At 43.5% G+C, this 25,449-nt stretch overlaps 1 protein-coding gene across 1 annotated transcript in view; it reads right to left on the reverse strand.

The window, feature by feature from the left end:
* IMMT (inner membrane mitochondrial protein) overlaps window positions 1–25,449 on the reverse strand; it is a 1,103,717-nt gene that overhangs the window by 297,703 nt on the left and 780,565 nt on the right. Inside the window, exon 12 of the mRNA XM_044062331.1 lies at window positions 1,992–2,215. Within this exon, the coding sequence (XP_043918266.1) occupies window positions 1,992–2,215 (224 nt within the window). The remainder of the gene's footprint in view (window positions 1–1,991; window positions 2,216–25,449) is intronic.

A 25,449-nucleotide genomic window follows, 5' to 3' on the forward strand; every position in this document is an offset into this window, starting at 1 on the left:
AATCTGGATGTTGTGTAGAGGTCAGGATGGGGTAAACAAAAAAAAAACAGGATGTGGCCAGAAAGTCAGGAGGAACCAGGGAGCACTTTGGCTAGGGTGGAATTTCAGCTAACAAAGGCCCTGTGAATAGCTATTTAAAGCTTTATAAAACTGAAGGTAGGGGGACATTACTGTCATTAATGCCTGGCACTTCAGTACATATGACTGTAACTACAAGCTTTATCTTGTGCTGTAGCCCTAAATCTGACTGTGTCTCTAAAAGTAAGGAAGTAAATCCCAATGTTTTCTGATTCCTCCAAAAATAAATACATAAATACATGGCTTTACTTATTTTTCAATTTAATCCAAGGTAAAACTACTTTCAGATTCACTTTCATGTTGCAGTCCCTGGATATTCTAGATACTGTTGTTATTGCTGTTTGTCTTTCGGCTTTTTCCCGGTAAGGGGTCGCCACAGCGGAACTCCGGTCCGCTAATGATTGGCAGTAGATTTTTACGAAAAGCCGAGGTGCCAGCTCGACACCCAACCTTCAACGAAGGCACAGCCATTTACGCACATGTCTTTCGAACGCTACCCAACCGCGGGGAGGACATGCAGACTCAACACAGAAGGCACTCCCAAGCCACCCCGAGAATCGAACGGGAGAACCCCTTGCTGTGAGGTAACAATGCTACCGCCGTACCACCGTGGCATTTTCTATATTCTATTCTAGATACTGTCTGTAGTTAAATTCAAAATGTTCTGTAATTCTTTCAGTACAGCAGTGACTAAAATGTTTTCTACAGGACCAGGTTTAGGCTAGTGTGTTAAACAAGTAAACATACTCTTATTTCCATGGTTAAACATTAGAACTAGCATCTCAAGTGCCCCTCCCAAGACATCAAAATATAAAAAAGCGTCAGGGCAGCCAGCATAACTCTCAACAGCATTAATATCGCTATATACAAAAAGGAAGGTGTGACTTCCTTATCAACTAATTAAGCCCCCTCACAAACAAGCTATTCTGATCATGTTACCAGTTATGCCCTCTCCCCACATACAACTAGGAAGCAGCAGATCCTCGATATCACCACACTCCGGGAATACCATACCGTGCCTTTAAAACCTACTTTTGGAAGGATGGCTTAGGAATGATATAGCATAGGATTACATACATGATACGCATCAAACAGAAGCTGCATGATAAAGAATTTGTTAATGAGCTAAATATGTATACTTACTGCAGACCTCAAAGGTGATGGTAGGAAGACGTCAAAATAAAAGTTTAGAACACTAATAACTAATGAAAATGTCAAATATCATGTAAGAAGTCAACAACTATATTGTTCTAAATTTTTCTTAAGAAATGCACCCCTTTTGATGATGTTATCTGGAAAGTAGAGACATGACTAGGGCAGTGCACAAAGACTTAATTCAGGAGACTATGAATAGAGACCCTGAACCCAATACAAAGCAATGTGTAAAGGGATACACAAACCCGTGTAAATTTCTGAAATTATCTCCTGCAATTTTGCCCATTTTTACAAACAGATTTTTACATAAGTAGATTTACTTTATTTATTTAACATTTGTTTACCAGGAAAGTGCGACTGGGACAGAGCCCATTTTCAGCATAGGCCTGGGGAGAAACACTCCAAATGCAAGTCTTGTGGAATATGTTGGAAGAAATCCAAGCGAATGCAGGGAGGACATGCAGACTGTGCACTGCATTTCATCAATTGCAGCCCCTACATCAGGATGTAAATTTCATTTTTTTTTCTTTACAAAAGAATCAGAAAAAAAAATATTAGCAGTTATTTTTTTTAAACACGAATACAGGTCACCTGGGTCAAAAGTGCTTGATGGCAGAAAATACATGTGCACGTAGATCTCTCTCGCTCAAGATAAAGTGAACAGCCTCAGAAACCATGATGCACCAAAGAATGAGTAAAACTGTAGCTCTGAAACAAAGGCCTCACAATGTAATCTTTACTGTAGTCTCTTTGCTCACCTTCTTGTCCTTTTCTATCTGAATTTCTGATTTGTAATGCTCCAAGGCTTTGGCCACTGCAGCCTCAAGGGCTCGCTTATCCTCCAACTTCTGTTTTTCAAGGGCTGCATCTATGTGCTGCTGCTCTCTCACCCGCTGTTCAACCAGCTCTCTGTTCAGCTGCTCAATACGACGATGGGCATGGCCAATCAGAGAATTAAGGTCTTCCATACTAAGCTGTCCAACTGCAGAAGAAATGTACAATCAGGGAAGACATTTAAAAATAAGGCATTAGTGTTACTGGAAAACACAACCAATCACAAAACATTCATGAATCATATACAGAGCTCACACTGCAGTGTGCTGTTTTGCACTTGTTTAAAAAATCATGTACCTACCTTAACAGATCTGCTTTGATAATTCCTTATTCTTCAGTTATATGACTGAGACTGGCAGGCCTAAGTCAGCCAGCTCATAAATCTTTCCTAGGTCAACTTAGCCCTTCCCCTTTAACCACTGCACAGTGCCCAAGCACCCAAACTCAAGATGTCTGAAGCTCAGAGAGAGACAAAAAAAAAATGGATAAAGCAGACAAAGGAAAAATATTATAGCCTCATTCTACATCCAAACCTGGTGGAAAGAGGGAAAAATGGTGAAGGATATGAAACTACCAATCTAGGTCTATTGTTTCAGTGAGAGTAAGTAACTTTCATATCTGACATTGGGTTTCATATCCTTTACCAGCTGGACAGTGCCTAAGCTAACAGCTCACAGGTGGAACTTTAGAGGGGAGAGCCCTGAAAAGGACAGACTCCTGCACAAAATACTCAAGATTTTAACCTAGCAGCAGGGCAATCTAAGGTGTAGAAGACCTTCAGTTTAGTGACCATGGCCACAAGATCCGCAAAGTAACAAGCATATGACACACAGAAATAAAATGCACACTAGTTCAGACTATGCAAAGTTCTCTCTTAAAACTAGAAATTAGCTGCCAAGCTTCAGAAACCATTCCAAAGTTGTGAGAGACTGAATTTATACAACACTTATTACCAAGCACTTCAGAGAACACATACACCAAGGTTACAGCTTCTCAAAAGGAACATGAAGGGTGAGGAATTATTAGATGGCTACAGGCAAGTAAGTACACTGTAACAGACACAGACACCACTAGGATTAAATACCATGGGTGCAGTGCCTGGAAGTGGACTGGAGATATTTCACAACTAATAGTCAGGAGAGAGAAACTACACCATGTGTTGAAAGGAAACAGCTTTCCAAAGGACAAAAGATTTTGAATTCTCAGAGAAGGAAATGTCACTTGGAGATGCAAGGATGTATGTGGTATAGACACCTACCACAGCCAGGTACTGCATCAAAAAGGACTAAACACCAATTGTAAGCCAGACCACACAAAAACACTGTGAGCATCTATGCCAGATGAAGATGTACACCACAGCCAGGCCTAACTTCATGTCATTTAGAAGACAGATGCCAGATCACATGGTAAAAGGATTAGCCTCCCAAAAAATCAGAAATTTGAGATTTTCCAAGGAAAAGTACCATGACAGAAAAATAGATAAGGTGACTGAGGAAATGCTTACGGTAAAAAGAAACACTACTCCTGGGTTAAAGAGAAGGAAGGTTGCAAAGAAAAAAAAAACATTCAGAGGGTTGACATAGGCCTACATTCCAAGTAAAACTACACAACAACTTGCAAAAATACCATTTAGAAAAGTAGATCTTCACACTCAGGCCTGATGGTGATGTCTGAAACAGATGCAAGTGCACATGCAACTCAATAAATATACCTAGCAGTAGACAAGACCAGGTAAAGGTTAAACTGTCCATCCAAAAAGCTCAGTCAAGAGACCAGAGCAAAAAGGCCATAATGCACAATGCCTTGGAAGAAAAAAAGAATTTCACAAAAGGAAGCCAGGTCATTGTCTTGGCCATGTTGGGAGGGTGGCCTAATGGTCAAGGTCTTTGCCTTACAAACACAAGGTATAGGGTTTGAATCTCACAGGGGATAATTGGCTAGGCTTAAAATGTCTCACAAGGGCAGCTAGCCTAGTAATAATCTATTATACTCTGGAATAGACTGCCCATACATATCACGCAGAGCGCCTCTCATTGGCCCTCTTCAAAAGGAACTTTGATGATTGGATGGAGATAGGAAATTCACCACGGGGATCATGTCAGTCGCCCTGCTAGACAGGGGCCCAGAGAAGTAAATATTGTGGGAAGAAATATCCAGGGAATTGTTATGGCTAGGCTTGCATAGGCCTTAGGGCCGAAAGCCTAAGTATCAACCTATGAACCAAGATATGTTCTTACCAGAAAAAGAAAAAAAAAAAAAAAAAAAAAACAGAGAAATGGGCTACAATGTTTCAGAGCAGCCGACAGACTAGGAAACATGGAACCAACTGAATTACTCCAGGAAGAAGCTATGATGCCGGGATTAGGGAAGTTACTGTGTACGCCACCTTTATGGAACTGCTCTAGGGAAATCAGGAGTGTCCCCTAGAGACATACAAATGCATGCCTATACAAAGGACCAAGGGAGAAAGACAGGAAAGTCTTCAGATAAAGCAAGCAAATCAGAAGACCACAGCAGACAGAAAGATTTCAGTACAGAAGGCAGATGATGTCGTCTCCCATCTACTGAGTAACCTATACCACTCCAAAGTCATGAGGGGGGGAACAGGATGGGGAAGATGGGACTATGGAACAACTGTTAAGCAAGGAATGATTTTCTCCTTAATCCATAAAATTCTACAAATTACTTTTTTTTTCAAACTAGAATTCTGATGGCTAAGTAGGACTAAACATGACAATGCTCTAAGAAGTACTGTGAGAAAAAGTGGCTGCTCTGTAAAAATATATGAGCACATTTGTGGAACAGAAAAGCTCCTTAATATATGAAAAAGCCCAGGAACGTCAATGAGCAACATTTAAACAGATTATCTTGAAAGAATAAAATAGAAAACCAAGGTCTGAATTTGTGATACTGGTCTGTTTGGTGATGCATGGACCCCAAACCAATGTCAGAGCTGCAAAGAACTGGACGGACTAAATCTGAGGTTGGGAAAGAGAAAATGGTTTGCAGCCCTTCTCCAGAAGAGACACTGGATCCCTAAGACATAGATGATGAGCACTGCATCATATCACTAAACTAGCTTCTAGCAAGAGATCATTTCGGAATACCCAGCATTAGACCCCTAAACTAGGTCCTACCAAGGCGTTCAGCTCAAACAACCTTGGCTCACACCCTTAAACAAGGTCCTAACAAGGCAATTAGCTCAGAAGACCCTTCATCAGGCCACAAATCAAAGTCCTAGCAAGATCAACATGATCTGAATAATCTCTAAAGTCCCTGCTTCAAATCAAAAACAAGATCCTAGTGAGGGTGAAAGCTCTAAGTCTGAAAAATATGCAACTCAAATCATATAGTGTCACTAGAATAGAACAATTCACTATCTACCATTAACTTCACTAGTACAATATCTAGGAGCATTTCAGCATAAATGATGACATAGCCTCAAATGAAACTTATCTTCAACAACTAAAATAGTCCTTCACTGAAGCAGAAGGAATCCACAACTGACTGTAAACATAACTATTACTGCGGGCAAGTCACAAGAGTAAATCAAGTATTCAAGGGGAAGTCCTGCACCACTGCAAAGCTTGAGTTACCTATGACGTGTAGGCGTCAGATTAGCAAACGTATCAGGTTAAACACACAACTGCTTAACTGGCTATCTGTTCAAGAATAAAACACACTGACTGGAAAATATCAGGCTTCAGATAATTCTCAGACAAACATTATCGCTGCAGATAAAGGCAAGACAACAGACAGTATTGCATTAGGAGAATTGTAAACATTTCTGAAAGCAGCATACAAATATCTACAGTAGATAAGGAAACTCTAAACAGAGGAAGTAAAAAAAAAACAGCAGAAAACTCATAACTGCCTTGAAAACTTTTCCTTACAGAGAAACTTTAATTACAAACCAAGTAATAACTTGTAGAAAGAGGGGCAGGAACAATAAATTGGTCCAATAAAGCAAAGGAAAAACATATTTCAAGAGGTCATCAAAAAAAAAAAGCAAGGAAGGAAATGGAGAGCAAAAAAAGAAGTTATGTACTTACCATAATGTTCTGTGTTGTGTTGTTGCCTCATTTACTCTTCAACCTATGGGTTTTGGATCCGAACTGGCCATATACCAAAGCTGAAGGCTTCAACATCAAAGCTCCTCCCCTACCCATGATGCTTCTCTCCTCCAAATTCCTCAGATTTGAGTTTACTGTAGCATATGACATAACATAAAACAGGTAAAGAGGAAGAATTTACATAAAAATAAAGGAATCAGCCATGTGGGGATACTTCAGGAGCTCGAAGGAGAACAGAAGTATCTGTCCAAAGAATTTCTGTTAGGTCCTTCAAAAGGCGGGGGATGGAGAGCAAATGACAGGCAACACCACAGACGGAACGTTATGTTAAGTATGCAACTTCTTTACCTGATGTTGTTGCCTTCAATTGCTCTTCAACCTATGAGTTAGAGTCCCTAGCTAATGAAAGAACTTGGAAAACCCTCAAGGAAGGATATTCCAAAGCACAGCAGAACCAAAGGATGTCCTGGGTCCTAGAAATAATGTCTAGTTTGAAATGGGAAATAAAAGTATGATGGTATGACTAAGTAGCAGCTGCACAAATTTCATCTATGGGAAATTTCGACCAGAATGCTAAAGAAATAAAAACAGATCTAGTAGAACAGGCCTCAATGTGGCCAGGTAAGGAAATGATCTTAGAAGAATAAGCAAGTTTGATACAACTAGTTATCCAACGAGCTAGGGTAACCTTGGAAACTAGTTTACCCAATCTGGACTTGGAAAAGGATACGAAGAGTTGGTCAGATTTCCTGAATGTTTTTGTTCCATCTAAAAAGACAGAATTGTTTATGTAAATCCGATGTATGAAGCAGGTACTTGCCCTTGTTTTGAAAATTTGGGAAGAAAACAGGAAGATTGATGACTTGTTTAAATCAGCCTCAGAAGCAACCTTAGGCAGAAAGGAAGGATTAGTATGCAAAGTAACTCTGTGCTCGTGAAAAATTACATATGGAGGCTTGCAAGATTAAGCCTGTAGCTCAGATACTCTCTTGGATGAAGTAACAGCCACCCAGAAAAAAGTTTTCCAAGTCAGAAACTTTAAGTCTACTTTAGCTGAAGACTTGTAGGGGGGCAAAACTAAGACCTGTAAAACAAAGGTGAAGTCCCATGGAATGGCAGGATACTTAATAGGAGGCTCTAGGAGAAAGGGTACCCTTCAAGAAGGCCTTGCACAATTTAGATGAGGCTAGAGAGAAAGAATTCTCCCCTATGTGAAAATTGAAAATGGCAGCCAGTTGCACTTTCACTGTAGAAAACCTGCACCTTTATTAAAAAGATATGCCAAAAAGTCCAACACTGCCGAAACTGTAGCAGAAAAAGGGTCTAAATTGTTCTGATGAGCCCAGATAGAGATCCTCCTCCATTTACTGTTGCACAGCTTTCTAGTGGATGGTTGTGTGTGCTGCAATCAAAATTCTGACTGGGGGAGAAAGCCCAGGAGTTCTAGCCATCACTGGAAGAGGACAAACCAAGCAGTTAGTTTCAGGTTTGGAAGATCTGGATGGGAGTGTCCTGAGGGATGAGATGAGATCTGGAGAGGCATCCAGAGTCCAAGGTGAACAAACTAGGTGAGACCAAAGGAAGGGAAACCACACCTGACAGGGCCAAAAAGGGGCAATGAGGATAACTTGGTGCTTCAATCTCTGTGCTTTCTGTAGAAATTTGGGAAAGAGCAGAAAGGGAGGAAAGGAGAAGAGTAGACTGGGGGGCCCAAGTATGGACTAGAGCATCTCTTGGTGTCTGTCCCTGAGAAGGGATCAGGGCAAAAAACTTGCTGCACCCGGTGTTGGAGGGAGACGTGAACAGGTCGCAGTAAGGTTGACCACATCTCTGGGTGATCATATTTGTCACTGCAGGATCGAGAGACCACTTGTGAGGCATCAGAATGGTCCTGCTGAGCCTGTCCGCTAGGATGTTCGACTTCCCTAGAATGTGTGTCGCTATGAGAAAGTGGTTAGAAGAAATTGCCCATTGCCACAAACTCATGGCCTCTTGACACAAGGGATAAGATCTGGTTCCTCCTTGCTTGTTGATGTACCAGACCACTGACATGTCTGTCTGAACACCAACAGTTCTGGTAGGAAGAGAGGAATGGAGGGCTTGTAATGCAAGAAGCGCCACTCTCATCTCCAGAACATTTATATGCAAACTGATGTCTAGGGAGGACCATGTGCTTGGACAGTATATGTACTAGATAATGCCCCCACCCAAGTTGGGACATGTCCGTGGTCACAGTGGCCGAGGGGGAAGGAAGGGCGAATGGGCAGCCCTGGAGAAGATAGTCGGATTGAATCCACCAGATGAGAGACTGTCTGCACGCTCGTGAGATCCTGATTGGGTAGTTTAATGGGTAGTGAAGGAGAGATCACTATACGGCTAGGGTCCATTGAAGAACTCTCTCATGTGAAGGCAGGCTAAGGGCACAAGAATGATTGTCGCCGCCATGGACCCCAAGGCCCGAAGGACAACACTTGCTTGGGGGGAAGGAGTGTCCATTACCTGTTTGACATGAGTTCTCAGGTTGGAAATCTTGTTGGGAGTGAGAAGGGCTAGAGAAAGAGTGGTGTCCAAACAAGCTCCGATGAAGTTTACGACTAGAACTGGATGAAGATGAGACTTGTTTAGACTGATAGATATGCACAAGATCAAGGTTAGATGGAATAGGTGCTCTCTGGCTTGAAGGAGTCAATGGCTGGTGGGAGTAGTTGGGAGACAATCATCTAGGTAAGGAAACACCTGGAATCCTTGCAGTCTCAGATGAGGTGCTACAACTGCCATGCATTTGGTAAACAACCTGGGGGCTGTGCTGAGACTAAAGGGCAGTGCTCAGAACTGATGATGACTGGCTCCCAACCTGAAGCAGAGATACTTTCTGGAGCACCTGTTCATCTTGATGTGATGGTATGCATCCTGAAGGTCTATATAGCACATCCAGTTGTCCTTCTGCAGGAAGGGCAGAATGAACTGTATTGCGACCATTCAGAACTTTGAATTGGCAATCGACTTGTTAAAGAGGTGCGATCCAGAATGGGTCTGAGGTCCCTAAGTTTTTTTTGCCACTAAAAAGAATCTGGAGTAAAAGCTTGATCTGAATTGGTCTGGAGGGATAGTCTGGATAACACTTTTTTGAGAGCAGCTTTGCAATCTCTAACTCTGCTGCATCTCGTTGATTGCGTGGAACATCGGAGATGATTTTTCTTTGTGAAGGTTTTGGAAAAATGGTACAGAGTAGCCTCTGGATATGATTTTTAACACCAAACTATCTTTTGTGATGGCTTCCCAGGCTGTTGGGTGTAGAGATAAACATCCCCCTACTGCCTCCAAAGCAGATCAGTCAGGCATTCCCTCACAACCGCTGACTGGGTCTGTCCAAAAAGGAATCTTGAAACCCTTGGTTCATCGTACCCCCTCTGCCACGAGGGTGGTATCTGCTATTATAACCATTTCCCCCTCTGCCTCTGGGAGAAAGATCCCCTTGTGAATCCTGAAAAGGACCTTGCAATTTATGGAACCAAAACTTCTTACCTCCATGCTGGTTCCTGGAAAAGGTCAGTTGTGGTGTAGCGAAGCATATCCAGACGGGTGACAAGGTCTTTGTCCTTTTCACTTTGGGAGAGTGTGTCTAACTGCTGGATCAAAGTGTCGATCCACTGAAGGGAGCATTGACAAAGGATGCCTTACAGGGCTCAAAAAAAATCACACAGTCACATCCAGGCATTGTGTCTGATGGCAATGTTGATCTGGCCACCTGTGAGGCACCCTCTGCAACATGAGAAATCAATACTACTCAGACAAGCTCCTCGTGGTCCTGCAGAGTGGTCCTAGCTACAGAGAACTCAGAAAAGCGACTACTTTCTGGATTTAAGTATCTTTGCTGTTTTTTTTTACTTGAAATACCTTCTCCAGCTTACCCTAAACAAGCTTAAACTGTTTTTTTAGCTGTTTGCTGCATTATTTAATATCTGCACTTAAAGTTACATTTTAGTCAAATTTGATCGAAAGTTTGTTTGTTTAATTTAACTGTTGAGGCTGCCCACTAAAGTGTGCTAGCCTGTGTAACTGATTTATTACTGTTTCTGCATTTTCTGTGTGTTTCTATCTAAAAACAAAAAAACAAAAAAATAATCCTCGTTTTCCCGCCTTTCCTTGACTAGTTTAGACCAGTTTACAGGCTTGCTGTATTGCGGGCTGTGGTGTAGTTCCTGCGTTGTCCATTACCTTACTTGGATAGAAGGAAGTTTCTTTGCTCACCAGTGGGAGTGGGGAGCCTTGAACAGTCTACCTGTCCCTGTAGGAAGTGACCTCAGCACAAGAGCTGTAGTAATTGGTTGTTTTGGACCATTTCTAGCTCTTTTGAAGTTCCCTGTTTAAAATCCGCCTCTGGGCGTTTTTCTCTGGCTATACTACTCAGACAAGCTCCTCGTGGTCCTGCAGAGTGGTCCTAACTACAGAGAACTCAGAAAAGTGACTACTTTCTGGATTTAAGTATCTTTGCTGTTTTTTTTACTTGAAATACCTTCTCTAGCTTACCCTAAACAAGCTTAAACTGTTTTTTAGCTGTTTGCTGCATTATTTAATATCTGCACTTAAAGTTACATTTTAGTCTAATTTGATCGAAAGTTTGTTTGTTTAATTTAACTGTTGAGGCTGCCCACTAAAGTGTGCTAGCCTGTGTAACTGATTTATTACTGTTTCTACAGTGTGTTTCTATCTAAAAACAAACAAAAAAAAAATAATCCTTGTTTTCCCGCCTCTCCTCGACTAGTTTAGACCAGTTTACAGGCTTGCTGTATTCTGGGCTGTGGTGTAATTCCTGCGTTGTCCATACCTTACTTGGATAGAAGGAAGTTTCTTTGCTCACCAGTGGGAGTGGGGAGCCTTGAGCAGCCTACCTGTCCCTGTAGGAAGTGACCTCAGCAGAAGAGCTGTAGTAAATGGTTGTTTTGGACCATTTCTAGCTCTTTTGAAGTTCCCTGGTTAAAATCCGCGTTTGCGCGCATAGCCGGTTAAACAAGGTTAAACAACTTCTGGCTCCGCCAAGTCTGCTCTTCAAATTTTCCCTTAAGGAAGCTCTACTCTTAGTATAATCAGACTACTCGCTATATTATAAGCCTAGCACTTGTTCTCAAAACTTCTCTACTAAGTAAGCACTCTCATACTAAGTAAGCACTACCATCCACCTACCACCCCTGTGAATATCCACTTCCCTTAAGGGCACAGCACTCCCTTATACTGTTCTAGCATGTCGAGTGGTAGATTACTGGCGTCCTCTCCAGTTCACCTGGTTAATCTGGGTATCTTGAGACAATGCTACAATTGTCTCATGTACACAGACAACCCTCTCCTCCTCCCAACAAACACATGTGAGAGATGCAACTATATAGCCAAACTGGAGGCTGAACTCTCTCAACTCAGGGCTGGCATGACCAGACAGGAGGAGATGGTAACCACACACACAACAAACCCAGTCCCACATAGACCTACCACAACTGCAAACCAAACACATAAAAACACAAAGACATACTCGGAGGCTCTAATAAAGAACTTACCAAAACAGAGGCTCCCAAAGCAAACATCCAAAAATCCACCACCTCAAAACAAAACACATGCAACACATACTTCAATAAATCAGTGTGTCAATCAATCACAGCCCTTAAGGCCAAACACCATGCCTGATACACTAGTAATAGGTGACTCTATAGTCAGACACACTGATGTCCCGCTTACCAGGCTGAACAAGGAGAGGGTGACTGTGAGCTGCCTATCGGGAGCTAGGATCCGCCACATAACACATGCACTCAGGTCACTCCAAAGCAAGTACAAATATGACTCCGTCATTGTCCATGCTGGCATGAATGACCTGAGACGTACCTCCCTGGACTACATGAAAAGAGACAGAGGAGCTCTCTGATTATGTAGCCCAGGCTGGTATGACCCTGACCCTGAGCAGCATCTTGCCCTCACCAAGAATGATGCCACAATACAAAGACAAGATGATCAGCTTTAATAATTGGCTCAAGTACTGGTGTCATTCTAAGGGGATCCAATGTCTGTCTGCCTGGGATGACATGTTGGACAAGCCACGCTGCTTCGCAAGGGATGGCTTGCACCTGTCACCACTGGGCTTCCGGATATTGGCTAAGGCTCTTGCCACCCCCATAGTGCCATTTTTAGGCAAGGCTCAGAAGACAAACCCACTTCCTTAGAAAACAAAAATGGAGAGAAACTAAGGGTAATGCTGCTCAACGCCAGAAGTCTAAACCACAAGATGCAGGCACTTGATGCACTCCTCAGTGTGGAGAACATTGACGTCTGTGCAGTAACTGAAACCTGGTTCAAAGCTCCTGAGAGCACCCCAGCGCTACCAAGCTATACCTCGTATCATGCTTTTCGGCCCCAAAACCCAGGCCGAACCACAAAGGGAGGGGGAGTGTCCATATTCATCAAGGACACCCATACCTCCAGGTTAGTAGCAACACATGAAGCATCGGAGACCATACAGGTGCAACTAACCACAGGCAAAACTGCTATACAACTGGTAGCATGTTACAGACCACCCTCCCAATCTCAGGAACCCCACTCAGCCTTCCTGAAGACACTGGAGGATATGAATGTATCATAAAATACCATCATACTGGGAGACTTAAACTAACCTAACAGATTGGGTACATTATTCTAGCCCTAACACCCTAGCCCAAAGGTTCCTGGAATTCATACATTCAAATGCACTGGAACAACTAGTCACCTCTCCCACTAGGGGAGATAAAATACTAGACCTGATCATCACAAACATGGGGACAAAATGCTCCACACCGGAGGTATACCCCTCACTAGTGAGATCTGACCACAAACTAATCACCCTGGATATACATATCCCACCTCCAACCCCAGCACAAAAGACCACAGTAAAAAACTTCTCAAAAGCAGACTTCACTCTTCTTAAGACTGAGATGGTATCCTTTAAGCCCACTGGGCCAGTGGATACCACATCCCACAATGCTGAATCCTTCACAAATGCTTTCTATGGACATCTCCAAGAATGCATGGATCATGCAATACCAAATAAATCCAAGTCCCTCTCCACCAAAGGCAAGCGTCCTTGTCTGGTGGACCTCAGCCATTAACAAATTGTATAACAAAAGAAGGAAGCTACTGCATGACAGAGCAAAATCCCATAAAGGGAAGACATCTCTGATCAACATTAGCAGAAAACTACGTTCTCTCATAAAAACATCCAAGGCCAACTTTGAGAGAAAAATCGCTAAGGACACTAAAGATAACCACAAAGCCTTCTTCGGCTATGTTAGAAACCTGGGCGGAAACCCTCAGATATGCTCAGAGTTAGTTCACAACAAAAAATACACTGAACCCACAGATATTGCCAACATTCTGGCTGACAGGTTCAGTGCAAATTTCTCCCCTCCCTCACCCCCAAAAGAAGAAATACTTATCCCAGCTGAATGTAATCTCCCTGTCATCTCAGATGTCCAGGTGAGAGCCGCCCTCAGCAAAGCTAAAAACACAGCATCAATGGGACCTGACAGTATCCCGGGTTGCGTGCTACGTGAACTCCAAGAGGAGCTAAATCCGCACATAAAAATGCTATTTAACCTTAGCCTTACTACAGGATATGTACCTGAACACTGGCGTACAGCAACAGTGGTCACACTCCACAAAGGGGGTACCTCTACAGACCCTAGGAACTACTGCCCCATAAGCTTAACCAGCCTGGTCTGCAAAGCTATGGAAAGAATCATTATGGAACTCAAACAGAGACATTGGGGACCTACAGACACTTGACCCAACCCAGTTCGGCTTTGTAAAGGGCAGATCCTGCCTTTTGAACCTGGTTGACTTTTTCGAAACAGTCACTAGAGCCACTGATGAGGGCAAAGCAGTCCATACAGCCTACCTAGACTTGGCTAAGGCCTTCGACACAATACCCCACTCAGGCATCATAGATAAGCTCAACAGCTTAAATGTAAACCCTTATGTCACTAGATGGGTTGCAAACTGGCTAAAGGACAGAACCCATAAAGTTAAAATCGCTGGAGCAATGTCAGACTCCAAGCCAGTCACAAGTGGTGTCCCACAGGGATCTGTCCTGGGACCCCCTCTTGTTCGGCATTTATCTCTCAGATGTTAAAGCAAACATGGGAGGGTTGTGGCTGACAAAGTTCACAGATGACTGCAAACTAGGCGCCATAGTCGATACACCAGCGGACACACACATCCTACAAAAAGGCCTCACAGAAACGGACAACTGGTGCCGGAGTCATGGCCTTAAACTAAATGCCAAAAAATGTATAGTCATCCCCTTTGGGGAAAAACAAAGTACCCACAAATGATCACATAGACAGCAACCCACTGAGTACGGAAAAAGTAATCAGCGACCTAGGGACCCAAGTAGACAGTGACCTCTCATTTGACACCTACGTTGCCAAAGTGGTTAGAAACACATTCTACCTTGCACACCTTATCATGAAGGGATTCACATCCAGATCCAAGGATGTCATTATACCCCTATACTCCTCCCTCATCAGACCCATGATTGAGTACAATGCCCCATTTGGTATGTACCTCACCCGGCATTTGCAACAGCTGGAGAAACCAAAAAAGTACCTCACCAAGAGGATCAAGGGTCTCCAACATATGTCTTATTCTGCCAGACTAAAGAAACTCCAGCTCTATTCAGTAGCATACCGCCTGCTCAGAGGTGATCTCTGCCTGACGTACAAGGCCATGTCCAATCAGGAACTGATGGACATGCTCCACCTCAAAAAATCCAAATCCATCAGAACCACGAGAGCTAAAGACTTAAACCTCGGCACAAGTATGAATAGGACATGCTGGAGGGATAGATTCATAACCCAGAGGCTTCCCATGCTCTGTAACAAGATCCCAGTTCATGTTAGGCAGAGCCCCTCACTGACTCTCTTCAAGAGAAATCTTTATGAGTGGATGGGAGATCGTAAGTTTACCCCAGGGGTCACACATCTGTGTCACTATTAGACAGGGGCACAGTAAACTAATTCTATTATACAAGGGGACCTTCACTGTGTCACTACTAGACAGAGGCACAGTATTCTAAATCTATTCTGTGCATTTTTGTACCATTTCAAGGGGTGACGAAAGCCACGTCACTATGGCTAGGCTTACAAATGCCCCAGGGCAGATAGCCTAGTACTAAACTATGAATCTCATGGACATATTAGAGGTAGACTGGAGGGTCTATTGTTCTTTGGCAGGCATGGACCCTGGGACAGAGCTAAAGAGTTCCTTAACTAAGTACCTCTGTAGCCTGGTTATGTGCTCAAAGTAGTTCAGTGCTCTCAATGCGAAGGACACAAACGTAAACCCACTTTCTGAACCTGTCTAAAGCCCTAGACTCCTATTAGGGGATGGACAGTGGAACTCTGCTGGGCCAGTTCCTTTTTGGTGGCGGCTGCAACCATCATGGCATCGATTAGAATTCCCTCAATTCAGTGTGGGCAATCAGAAGGGGCACTAAGGAGCTTATCAGGCAACCTGGGAATAGGTTTCTACCGTCTCCGGTTCATTCCACACCCTGCGAGACACAAGATTGATAAGGGAGTCCCGCAGGGTGGGACAGTCAAGAAGTAGATGGGCCTGAGACAAAGGCTTCCAGAAACACAGATTCCGCTGGGTTAGGGCTTTTGGAAGACCAACCACCCTTCTGGCGAAGGATTTCTATGATGTCTCCAAAGGAGACATCCTCGGGTGGTGATCTGGGGGCCCCTCCCCTTCATCGAGATCAGTGTAGTCTGTGAGGGATTCCAAATCTGAAAGAGTTCCTTTTTTTACACTGGTGCTTCCAAGGGACCTCCTCCAGTGGGGTGTTCCGGGGAGATACTGGAAGACTCTGGGGGCTCCAAATGGAAAGCAGACTGGAAGCTCTTTTGGGCAAGCTGTCCTGCAGGGGACAGAGTAGATGTCTTAGTCACAAAAGCTGTTGGAGGGGGACCAGAGTCCAAAGCAGGTAGAGTCTAGGTTTTTCTGGGTGCAGAGGACCCTCTCCAGCATCTCGAATGCTGAGGAAAAGAACCCTGCAGGCACCCCGCCTGAGCCAAAGTTGTTGATGGGGAAGCTCTATGAACCCCAACCGCACCCAGATCCGAGTGAGGAGTCAGACAAATTGTCAAACGCTGAAGACCCAAGACGAAGAGACCGCTCCGAAAAATTTTCTAGCCAATGTCAACCCCTCAGAGCCAACACCCAAGCTACCGCTCTGAAAGTCACTTGACTGCAAAACAGTTGGAGCCAGGTAAGACAGGGAGACAAGGGGTCGAGGTAACTGTACCTGTCAGCTCTGACATCTTGGGTCCAGGAAGACTCGGACCCAATAACTCCGAAAGCCATGGTTGGATTGGAGAAGGAGAGAGGGGTGAAGACAGGAATATTGCTCGCAGATCCAGGGGGGGATGGAACAGGCAAGATCCCCGGCTGAATTTGTGCCTTGAGAAATTTGACCACAACACTGTCCACCTTGGCTTTTGGAGGACCTAACAGAAGAAGCCACCGAAGCAGGCCTAGAAGAGCGTCTTTGCTGCTGCAGGAGAGGGGACTTTTTTCTAGATGTCACTTGCTCTGGGGAGAAACTTCGCGCCTCCGGCAAGAGGGGAGGCTTGTATGAAGATAGGCGCGAACGATGTCGACTCAGAGGGTCTTGGAAGTTTGGCGGGAGGTTCCTTTGAGAGATGAGGTCTGCTGGGGGATCTCTTCCACTCTTTGCGCTTGTTGGCAGTGGTTTGAACCCCTGAAGTGGAAGGGATGGATGAAGAGGAGGAACTAGGGAAGTGTTCCTTTAAAATAAGTTTATTACAATGATCGATGAGTGCCCGCTGATTAAAGCCAGCACAAATGGTACAGGCGGAATCCAGGTGAGGCACCCTCAAACACATTAAGACTGTCCTAAGACCAAAAGAAAGGTACAGTGGATATAAAAAGTGTACACACCCCTGTTAAAATGCCAGTTTTTTTTATATAAAAAAAATGAGACCGCAATAAATCATTTCAAAACTGTTCCCACCTTTAATGTGACCTATAACCTGTACTATTAAATTGAAAAATATACAAATCTGTTAGGGGAAAAAAATGTAAAAAAAAATAAAAAAAATGTACAATAAGCTAGTTGCATAAGTGTGCACACCCTTAAATTAATACTTAGCTGAAGCACCCTTTGATTTAATTACAGCATTCAGCCTTCTTGAGTACACACCTGCCCATCAATTAAAGAGACCGATTAACCCCAAATAAAGTTGAGCTGTCCTAGTAGAATTTTCCTGACATTTACTCAGTTGCCTGGTACAGCAAAAGCCATGGTTCGCAGAGAGCTTACAAAGCATCAACGGGATCTCATTGTTGAAAGGTATCAGTCAGGAGAAGGGTACAAAATAATTTCCACAGCACTGGATATACCATGGAACACAGTGAAGACATTCATCAAAAAGTGGAGAAAATATGGGACAACAGTGACATTGCAAAAAACTGGATGCCCCTCCAAAATTGATGAAAAGACAAGATGAAAACTGGTCAGGGAGGCTGCCAAGAGACACACAGCAACACTGAAGGAGGTGGAGGAATTTCTGGCAAGTACTGGTTGTGTACTACACGTGACAACAATCTCCCGTATTCTCCATATGTCTGGACTATGGGGTAGGGTTGCAAGAGGGAAGTCTTTTATTCCACAGAAAAACATCCAGGGACAGATTAAATTTGCAAAATACATCAATTCTCCCAAAAGCATGTGGGAAAATGCATTATGGTCAGACACGACCAAGGTTGAACTTTTTGGCCACAATTCCAAAAGGTACATTTGGCGTAAAAACAAAACTTTGCATCACCAAAAGAACACCATCCCCACGGTAAAGCATGGTGGTGGCAGTATCATGCTTTGTGGTTGCTTTTCTTCAGCTGGAACTTGGGCTTTTAGTCAAGGTAGATGGAATTATGAACAGTTTTAAATACCAGTCACTTTTGGCCCAAAACCTTCAGGGGTCTGCTAGAAAGCTGAAGACGAAGAGGAATTTCACTTTTTAACACAACAATGACCCCAAGCATACATCCAAATCAACAAAAGAATGGCTTCTCCAGAAGAAAATTACAGTTTTGGAATGGCCCAGCCAGAGCTCAGATCCTTAGGGCACTGTACACTAATGTGAGATCAATCCAGTAGTCTGAGATTACCTGAAACCTGCTGTATTATATTGACACTGCATTCATCAAGGCACAGCTTGACGAGAATTTTCATAGGTTGGTACTAGGCCATCAGCCCTAGGGCCTATACAAGCCCAGCCATAATTCCCTGGATATTTCTTCCCACAATATTTACTTCCCTGGACCCCTGTCTAACAGGGCGACCGACATGATCCCAGAGGTGAATTTCCTATCTCCCATCCAATCGTCAAGGTTCCTTTTGAAGAGGGCCAAGGAGGCGCTCTGCTTGACACGTATGGGCAGTCTATTTCAAAGTATGGGGAGTCTCTGGGTCAGGAACCTATCCCTCCAACATGTTTTGTTCAGGGATGGGTTTAGATCCCTGGAGCGTGTGGCTCTGAGGGATTGGGATTTCTTTAAGTGGAACATGTCCAACAGCTCAGGGTTTGACATGGCCTTGTATGTTAAGCAGTGATCACCTCTGAGTAGACGATATACCACAGAGTATAGCTGGAGTTTTTCAAGACTGTCAGCATAGGCATCTGCTTTAGGGCTGTGATTCTTTTAGTGAGGTATTTCTGCGGCCTTTCCAGCTGTTGCAGATGTCTTGTGAGGTACATACCAAATGGGGTGTTGTACTCTATAATGAGTCTAATGAGGGATGAGTACAATGGGACAATGACCTCCTTTTTCCTGGATGAAAAGCCCTTAGTGATGAGGTGTGCCACATAGAAGGATTTACTGACTGTTGCGGCGATGTGGTTATTGAAGGTGTCCCCAAGTCTCTCATCACACTTTCAGTGTTTAGTGTACTGCCACCTATGTGGTAATTCATGGGGACATCGTTTTTCCCAAAGGGGATAACTATACATTTCTTGGCATTAAGCTTGAGCCCATGGCTCTGGCACCAAGCATCTGTTTCTGTAAGGTCCTTTTGTAGGATATCCACATAATTTGGCGATTCAATAATGGCTCCAAGTTTGCAGTCATCTGCGCACTTTGTTAGCCAGAGTCCCTTAGTGTTTTGCCTGTACTTCAGAAAAGAAGATGCCAAACAAGAGCGGTCCTAGGACTGAACCCTGAGGTACTCCACTTGTCACCTGTCTGGAGCTGGATTTGGAGTCGGCTACTTTTACAGTCTGGGTTCTGTCAGCAAGCCAGTTGGCAACCCATCGAGCGACTTAGGGATTTATGCCCAGCTTAGTAAGTTTATCTATGATTCCAGAGTGGGGGGATGGTGTTGAAGACCTTGCCGAGTTCCAAATAGGCTGTGTGGACCGCCTTACCCTCATCCGCAGATCTGGAGACTGATTCAAAGAAATCAATTAGGTTCAGGACACAAGACTGGCCCTTCACGAACCCAAACTGGGTGGGGTCCAGTATTTGAATGTTGCCAATATCTGTTTATAATTTCCATGATAACGCGTTCCATGCCCTTCCAGATTAGGCTAGTCTGACTGATGGGAAGGTAGTTCACGGGATCCAAGGTGGATCCCCCTTGTGGAGTGGGAAAACAGATAACTCAGTGGGCACGAAGCCTGAGGTGAGGCTATGATTAAACATGACACTTAGGTGAGGTGCCAGTTCATTTTGTAGTTCATGTAGTACATAGTCCGGGATATCATCTGGTCCCATGGATGCTGTATTCTTAGCTTAGTTTTGTGCGGTTTCTACCTGTGTGGCTGTGATTACCAGAATTTAGCAATCTTTTGGTATTGAGATGGGCCCTTTGGGGGTAAGAGGGGGGTGAAGTTGGCACTAAATCGATCTGCCAGGATACTGGCAATATCCTTGGGATGAGTACATTTTATGCCATTCTGTTGTAGCCCAGAGCAGATCTGAGCATTGTCATTTAGATTCTTGAAAGTTATAGAATGCCTTGTGGTTGTCTTTGGAATCTTTAGCAATTTTATTTTCGTAACTAGCTTTGGAGGATTTTATGAGGGATCTCAGCTACTTACGGAGGCTGGTAAGGGAGTTTTTGCATCCTGGGATTTTCTTCTTTTCTGCAACAGTTTCTTCCTTCTGTCGTATAGTCTGTTTATGGCAGGGGACCACCAGATTGGCTTCCTTTTTTTGCAGGAGAGCATCTTGGTTCTATTTGGGATGGCACGATTCATGCACGAGTGGATGTGCTCGTACAGTGCCTTAGTGTAGGATTCAGCAGTCGAACTTTCAAATCCCCATCTGCATGGGTGTCATGAAGTTTGTCACTTCTGACTTGAGTAGCATGAAGTTGGCTTTGGAGAAGTTTTTTTTTTAGAGGTTTCCTTACTGGGGGGGTGGGGGTGGGATGTGGATGTCAAGGGTGATTAGCTTATGGTCAGACCTTGCCAATGAGGGGGTGGGCCAATGGTGTGGAGCATCCATCTCCTATGTTGGTAATGACCAGTTCTAGGATATTGGAGCCCCTGGTGGGACAATGGATAAGTTGATCCAGGGCGTTGGAATTTATGAAGTCCAAGAACCGTTGGGAAAAGGTGTTGGCACCCGAGTAGTTTTCCCAGTTAATGGTAGGGTAGTTGAAATCACCCAGTATTAGGGTGTTTGGTTGTATCTTAATATTTTCCAGTATGTTTAGAAAGGTGTAGTGAGAATCTTGGGGTATGGTGGGGGATCTGTAGCAAGCTACAATTTGGATTGCAGTCTTACCTAGTTTTATTTATTTATTTATTTATTTCCAGTTTGATGACCGGGGAGGTCCACTGGGCTCAAAGAACCCGTTTTCAGTGGAGGCCCGGGGAGAAAAGCTCCACAGTACAAAGTAAAAGCTACATAATACAAAATACAACAACATACAATACATAGTTGCAAAAGGTACAGTAAACAACTTCTAGGTGTTAAATAGCAAACTAAGCAAAGTTGAACTGCAACATATATAAAATATATAATACATATTTACTTGTTTATAGGTTAAGAACAGTAGTAGAGAGTAGAATTTGTTCATAGGTTAGAAATGTCAGAGTGGTATAAAAGTAGTTAACAAGGGATTAATCCCTGGTGGGTAAGGAAAAATGGAGTGTAATAAATGAGATAATGTATTAAGGAAGTTAGGTAGGTAGAGTGCAATTGCATTTCCATTTATGGGAGAGGTAGGAATGGAGCTGGGTTTTGAAGAGTTCAAACTTTTTAGAGATTCTTAGAGATGGAGGGAGTGTGTTCCATTTTTTGGCTAAGGTAAAGGATAGGAGTAGCTGACCAGCGGGACGATTTGGATTGTACACACAGATTAGATTCTGGTGGTCAGATCTTAGGGGTCTAGGAGGGGTGTATAAAGGTAAGATGTTTGCAAGTGCAGGACATGTAGTAGGTTTGAAAATAAGCTTGTGAGCTGTGGAGATTTGGAGGTAGTCCAGGTAGTTGGGAAGTTCTAGCCACTGCAGCTGGTGGAGAGGTATACAGTGGTGAGCAGAGTATTTGGATGTTGTTGCAAACTTTGAGATTTTGTTGTAGCAGGTTCCCAGTTTAGAAGAGATGGAGGAAGATAGGATGGTTAGTAGGGGAGCAACATATATCAGTGATGTAGTAAGTAGGTTGAGGTGAGGGTCTGGTTTAGTTGAAGAGGAGAGGAAGTGTGAGTTTCTGTACAGCATGCCAAGTTTCTGATGGTTTTTCTTTCTTTTTTAGTTGAATATGGGTATCAAATTTTAGATGTTCGTCAACAGTAACCCCAAGAAGTTTGGCAAAAGGAACAATTTCTACAGTGGAGTTGGCATGGCTGATAATACTGAAGGAGGTTTTGTTGAGAGGATAGATTTTGATGGGATGAATAGTAGGATTTTTGATTTGTTGGCATTTAGGTAGAGATGATTTTGAAGCATCCCGTTATCAGTAGTTGAGAAAGCAGTTTGTGTTTTAGTTTGGAGCTCAAGGAGGTTAGAGGCAGAGCAGACTAAAGTTGAGTCATCTGCATATTGTACTATTTTAGTGTTAGGAATGGTTGCGTGGAAATCATTAATGAAAATATTAGAGAGCACTGGGACGAGTATGGATCCCTGTGGTACCCCGGTTGGGGTTAGAAGGAAGGCAGAGGTGCCAGTTTTCCATTTCACAGCCTGGGATTTATCAGAGACGTAGCTGCTGAACCAGGTAATGGTGTTTTGTGAGAGGTTAAGATTAGAAAGGTGGGTATGGGAGACAGTATCAAAAGCCTTGGAGAGGTCCAGGAGGACTGTGGATACTAGTTCGCAGGAGTCACGGGTGTGGTTTACTATGTCTAGAAATGAAAGAAGAGCTGTTACTGTGCTATGGCCAGGACGGAATCCATGTTGTGTTGGGGTAAGGAGTTGGTTATTTGTAAGGAATGGCATCAGCTGGAGATGGATACATTTCTTGAGAATTTTTGAAATAGGAGATAGAATTGCTATGGGTCGGAAGTTGCAGAAGTTATTATTTTTGCCTCCTTTGTGGAGGGGTAGGATAAAGGCAGTACATCACAGTTTAGGGACACAGGATTCCTGTTATGGATCTATTGATGAGTATTACTAATGGGGATGGCGATGCCGTCTGCTGCTAGTTTTAGAAAGAGAGGGGATGTTGTCAGGGGCATTGGAGCATGGCTTAAGTTTAGAGAGAAGTTTTTTTATATATCAGGTGGGGATGGGTTTGAGATGAAATGTAGGAGGAGAGTTTAGGAAGGAAGATTGGGGAGAGGATTTCAGATGGGGGGAGCTGTTGTTAGGGAAGGTTTTGGTGAGTTCTGCTATGGAGTTAGTAAAGAAGGAATTAAACAGTATAGCTATTTCTGTGTCAGATTTGCTAGTGTCAGGGCAAGGGTTGTTTCTGGTGCCTGAACTGAGAAGAGAGTTGATGGATTTCCAAAACTGTTTGGGGATTGTGGAATGAGTAGTCTGGAGTTTGATATAGTATGATTTTTTTTTATCCTGTATAATATGTTTTTTGGCTAGGTTGCGGAGATGTTTATATTTAAGAAGAGAGTCAGGGTGCTTATTGTGGTGATAGAGTTTCCAGGTCTTGTCCCTTTGTTGCAAGAGTGTTTTGTATCCTTAGTAAGCCAGGGGGCAGAATTGTCTTTATACGTTTTGTTCTTAGAGGGGCCTGAGAGTTCAGGGTATCTAAGAAGGATGAGTTGAAGAGTTCCACAGCATTGTCTAGAGGAAGGGTATTTAGATTGTCCCAGTTTATAAGTTTGAGAGAATTGGAGAAAGTTGTGGTATTAAAGTTTGTGAGATTCAGAGTATGAATATATTGGTGTAGGTGAGGAGAGGAGGGAGCTGATCTATGGATGAAGGCTGGTAAGTGATCGCTAATGAAGTCTGGTAAGGTGCCAATGTGGGAGATGTTATTTGGGTGGGAGACAAGGATCCAGTCCAATATGGAGCCTGGGGGGTCATTTTTATTGGGTCTGGTTATGGCATTAGAAAGTTGCGAGAAATTATATAGATCGATGGATATGGTGGGATTCTTGGCAGTAATTATGTTCCAGTCGATGTTTACATCTCCTAGGATGTATGTCTCAGATCTGATATTGGTTGAGACCCATTGAAGAATTTCCTCAAGTGTGTTAATATTGTTCCCAGGGGGTATATAGTGGGCTATGACACAAATGTTTTTATGGTTATTTAGTTTAAGAGTTCCTATGACTAGTTCAGCATTGTTGAACTGAGGAATTGGCTTTTTGTAGGGGGTGATGGAGAGTAGGCTGGAGTAGATTAGGGCCATTCCTCCTCCCTTTTTTTAGGCGGTAATGTCTAAGAGCTTGAAACCCAAGAGATAGGATTTCAGAGTCAGATATATTGGGTATTAGCCATGTCTCCGACACGGCTACTATGTCAGGTTAGGCATGATATAGCCAAGCATGAAAGTGGGCTATTTTGTCTTTTAGATTCTGGGGATTGATGGTCAGGAGTTTGAGATATTTAAGGTTGGAAATATGGGTGGTAATAGGGGGAGTTGGAGTGTTGGTAGTAGTGGGTCCTGGGTTGGGGTGTATGCCACCTGCTAGGTATAGGAACCTGAAGGGGAATGAGATCAGGGGTTTGAGTTTAGTAGGAGGAATAGCAATGCTTTAGGAATATGATGTTTCAGAGAGGTAGGTAGCAGTTTTAGTCTGAAGCAGAGAAGTGGGTGTGGTTGAACTAGGTTGGGAGACATTGTGTGAAAGTAAGTTGAGGTAGAAAGATGTTGGTTGTTGAGGGTGATGGTAGGGTGAAGAGGGGATAGGACTGAATGGGGTAGTTTGAGAGAGAAATAAGAGGTAGCATGGAATAGAGGAATTAGAAGTAGTAGGCAGAGGGAGGGGATGAGAAGGAGATGAGAAGGCATGGTGTGGTGTAGGATTAAATGAATAAATGGGAGGAGGGTATTTGGGTGAAGGAGTGAGGAAGTAGTAGGATGTAGGGTAAGTAGAAGAGAGTGATGTGCCTTGATGTTTGGGATGGGGGAGGGGAGAGACAGTATTGGAAGGGGTGGGGTTGGTGAGGAGATGTGTGCGGATTGGCAGAGATGAAGGGGAGGGGACGTATAGTTACAATAAGTGTAGGAGCACTGGGGATGGATGGGAATTGGGGGTAAGGTAGGGGAGCGGAGTGAGCCCGCAGGGCGAATGGAGCGGGTAGACCCAAAGAAAGAAGGCAGCAGGGCAGTGTGAAAAACAATCAGTCTGGTGAAGGTAAGTACAGATGAAGGTAAGAAGGGTGGTTAAAGGGATGCTTAGGGTACTGCTCTAAGGGAAAGGAGCAGACCGATTTCAGAGGTAGGTAGGATTGTTACTAAGCAGTTAGAGAGAGAGAAATGACTATTAATATTTTATATTACAGTGAGTGAAGAAGAGTGAGGGAAGAGAGGTTATAGGTGGGTAGAGACTGCCATCTAGTGGACAAATCCTGTAACTGTAGGGAGAGGAACCACTACAGCAGTTAGAAAGGTATAGGGAAGCAAGACGGCTCTGATATAGGAAAAAGGAGGCAGGAATGAGGCAGGTATGGTGGGATTAACAGTAAGAAGGGCACGGCTGCTGTCTATTCTGGCTGGGATCCTTTACTAAAACCAGGCAAGTGGTAGAGCAATTTCACAAACAAATTACAGTAGGTATAACAGCATGTAACATACTTTCTTTAATCCCTTTAATTTCACTTCTGGGTGAAAAGTAGGACAGTCTCTGTTGGGAGTC

Source organism: Protopterus annectens, chromosome 2.part1, assembly GCF_019279795.1.
Source record: "Protopterus annectens isolate FY-2018-M chromosome 2.part1, PAN1.0, whole genome shotgun sequence".
In the NCBI taxonomy this organism is placed as follows: Eukaryota; Metazoa; Chordata; order Ceratodontiformes; family Protopteridae; genus Protopterus; species Protopterus annectens.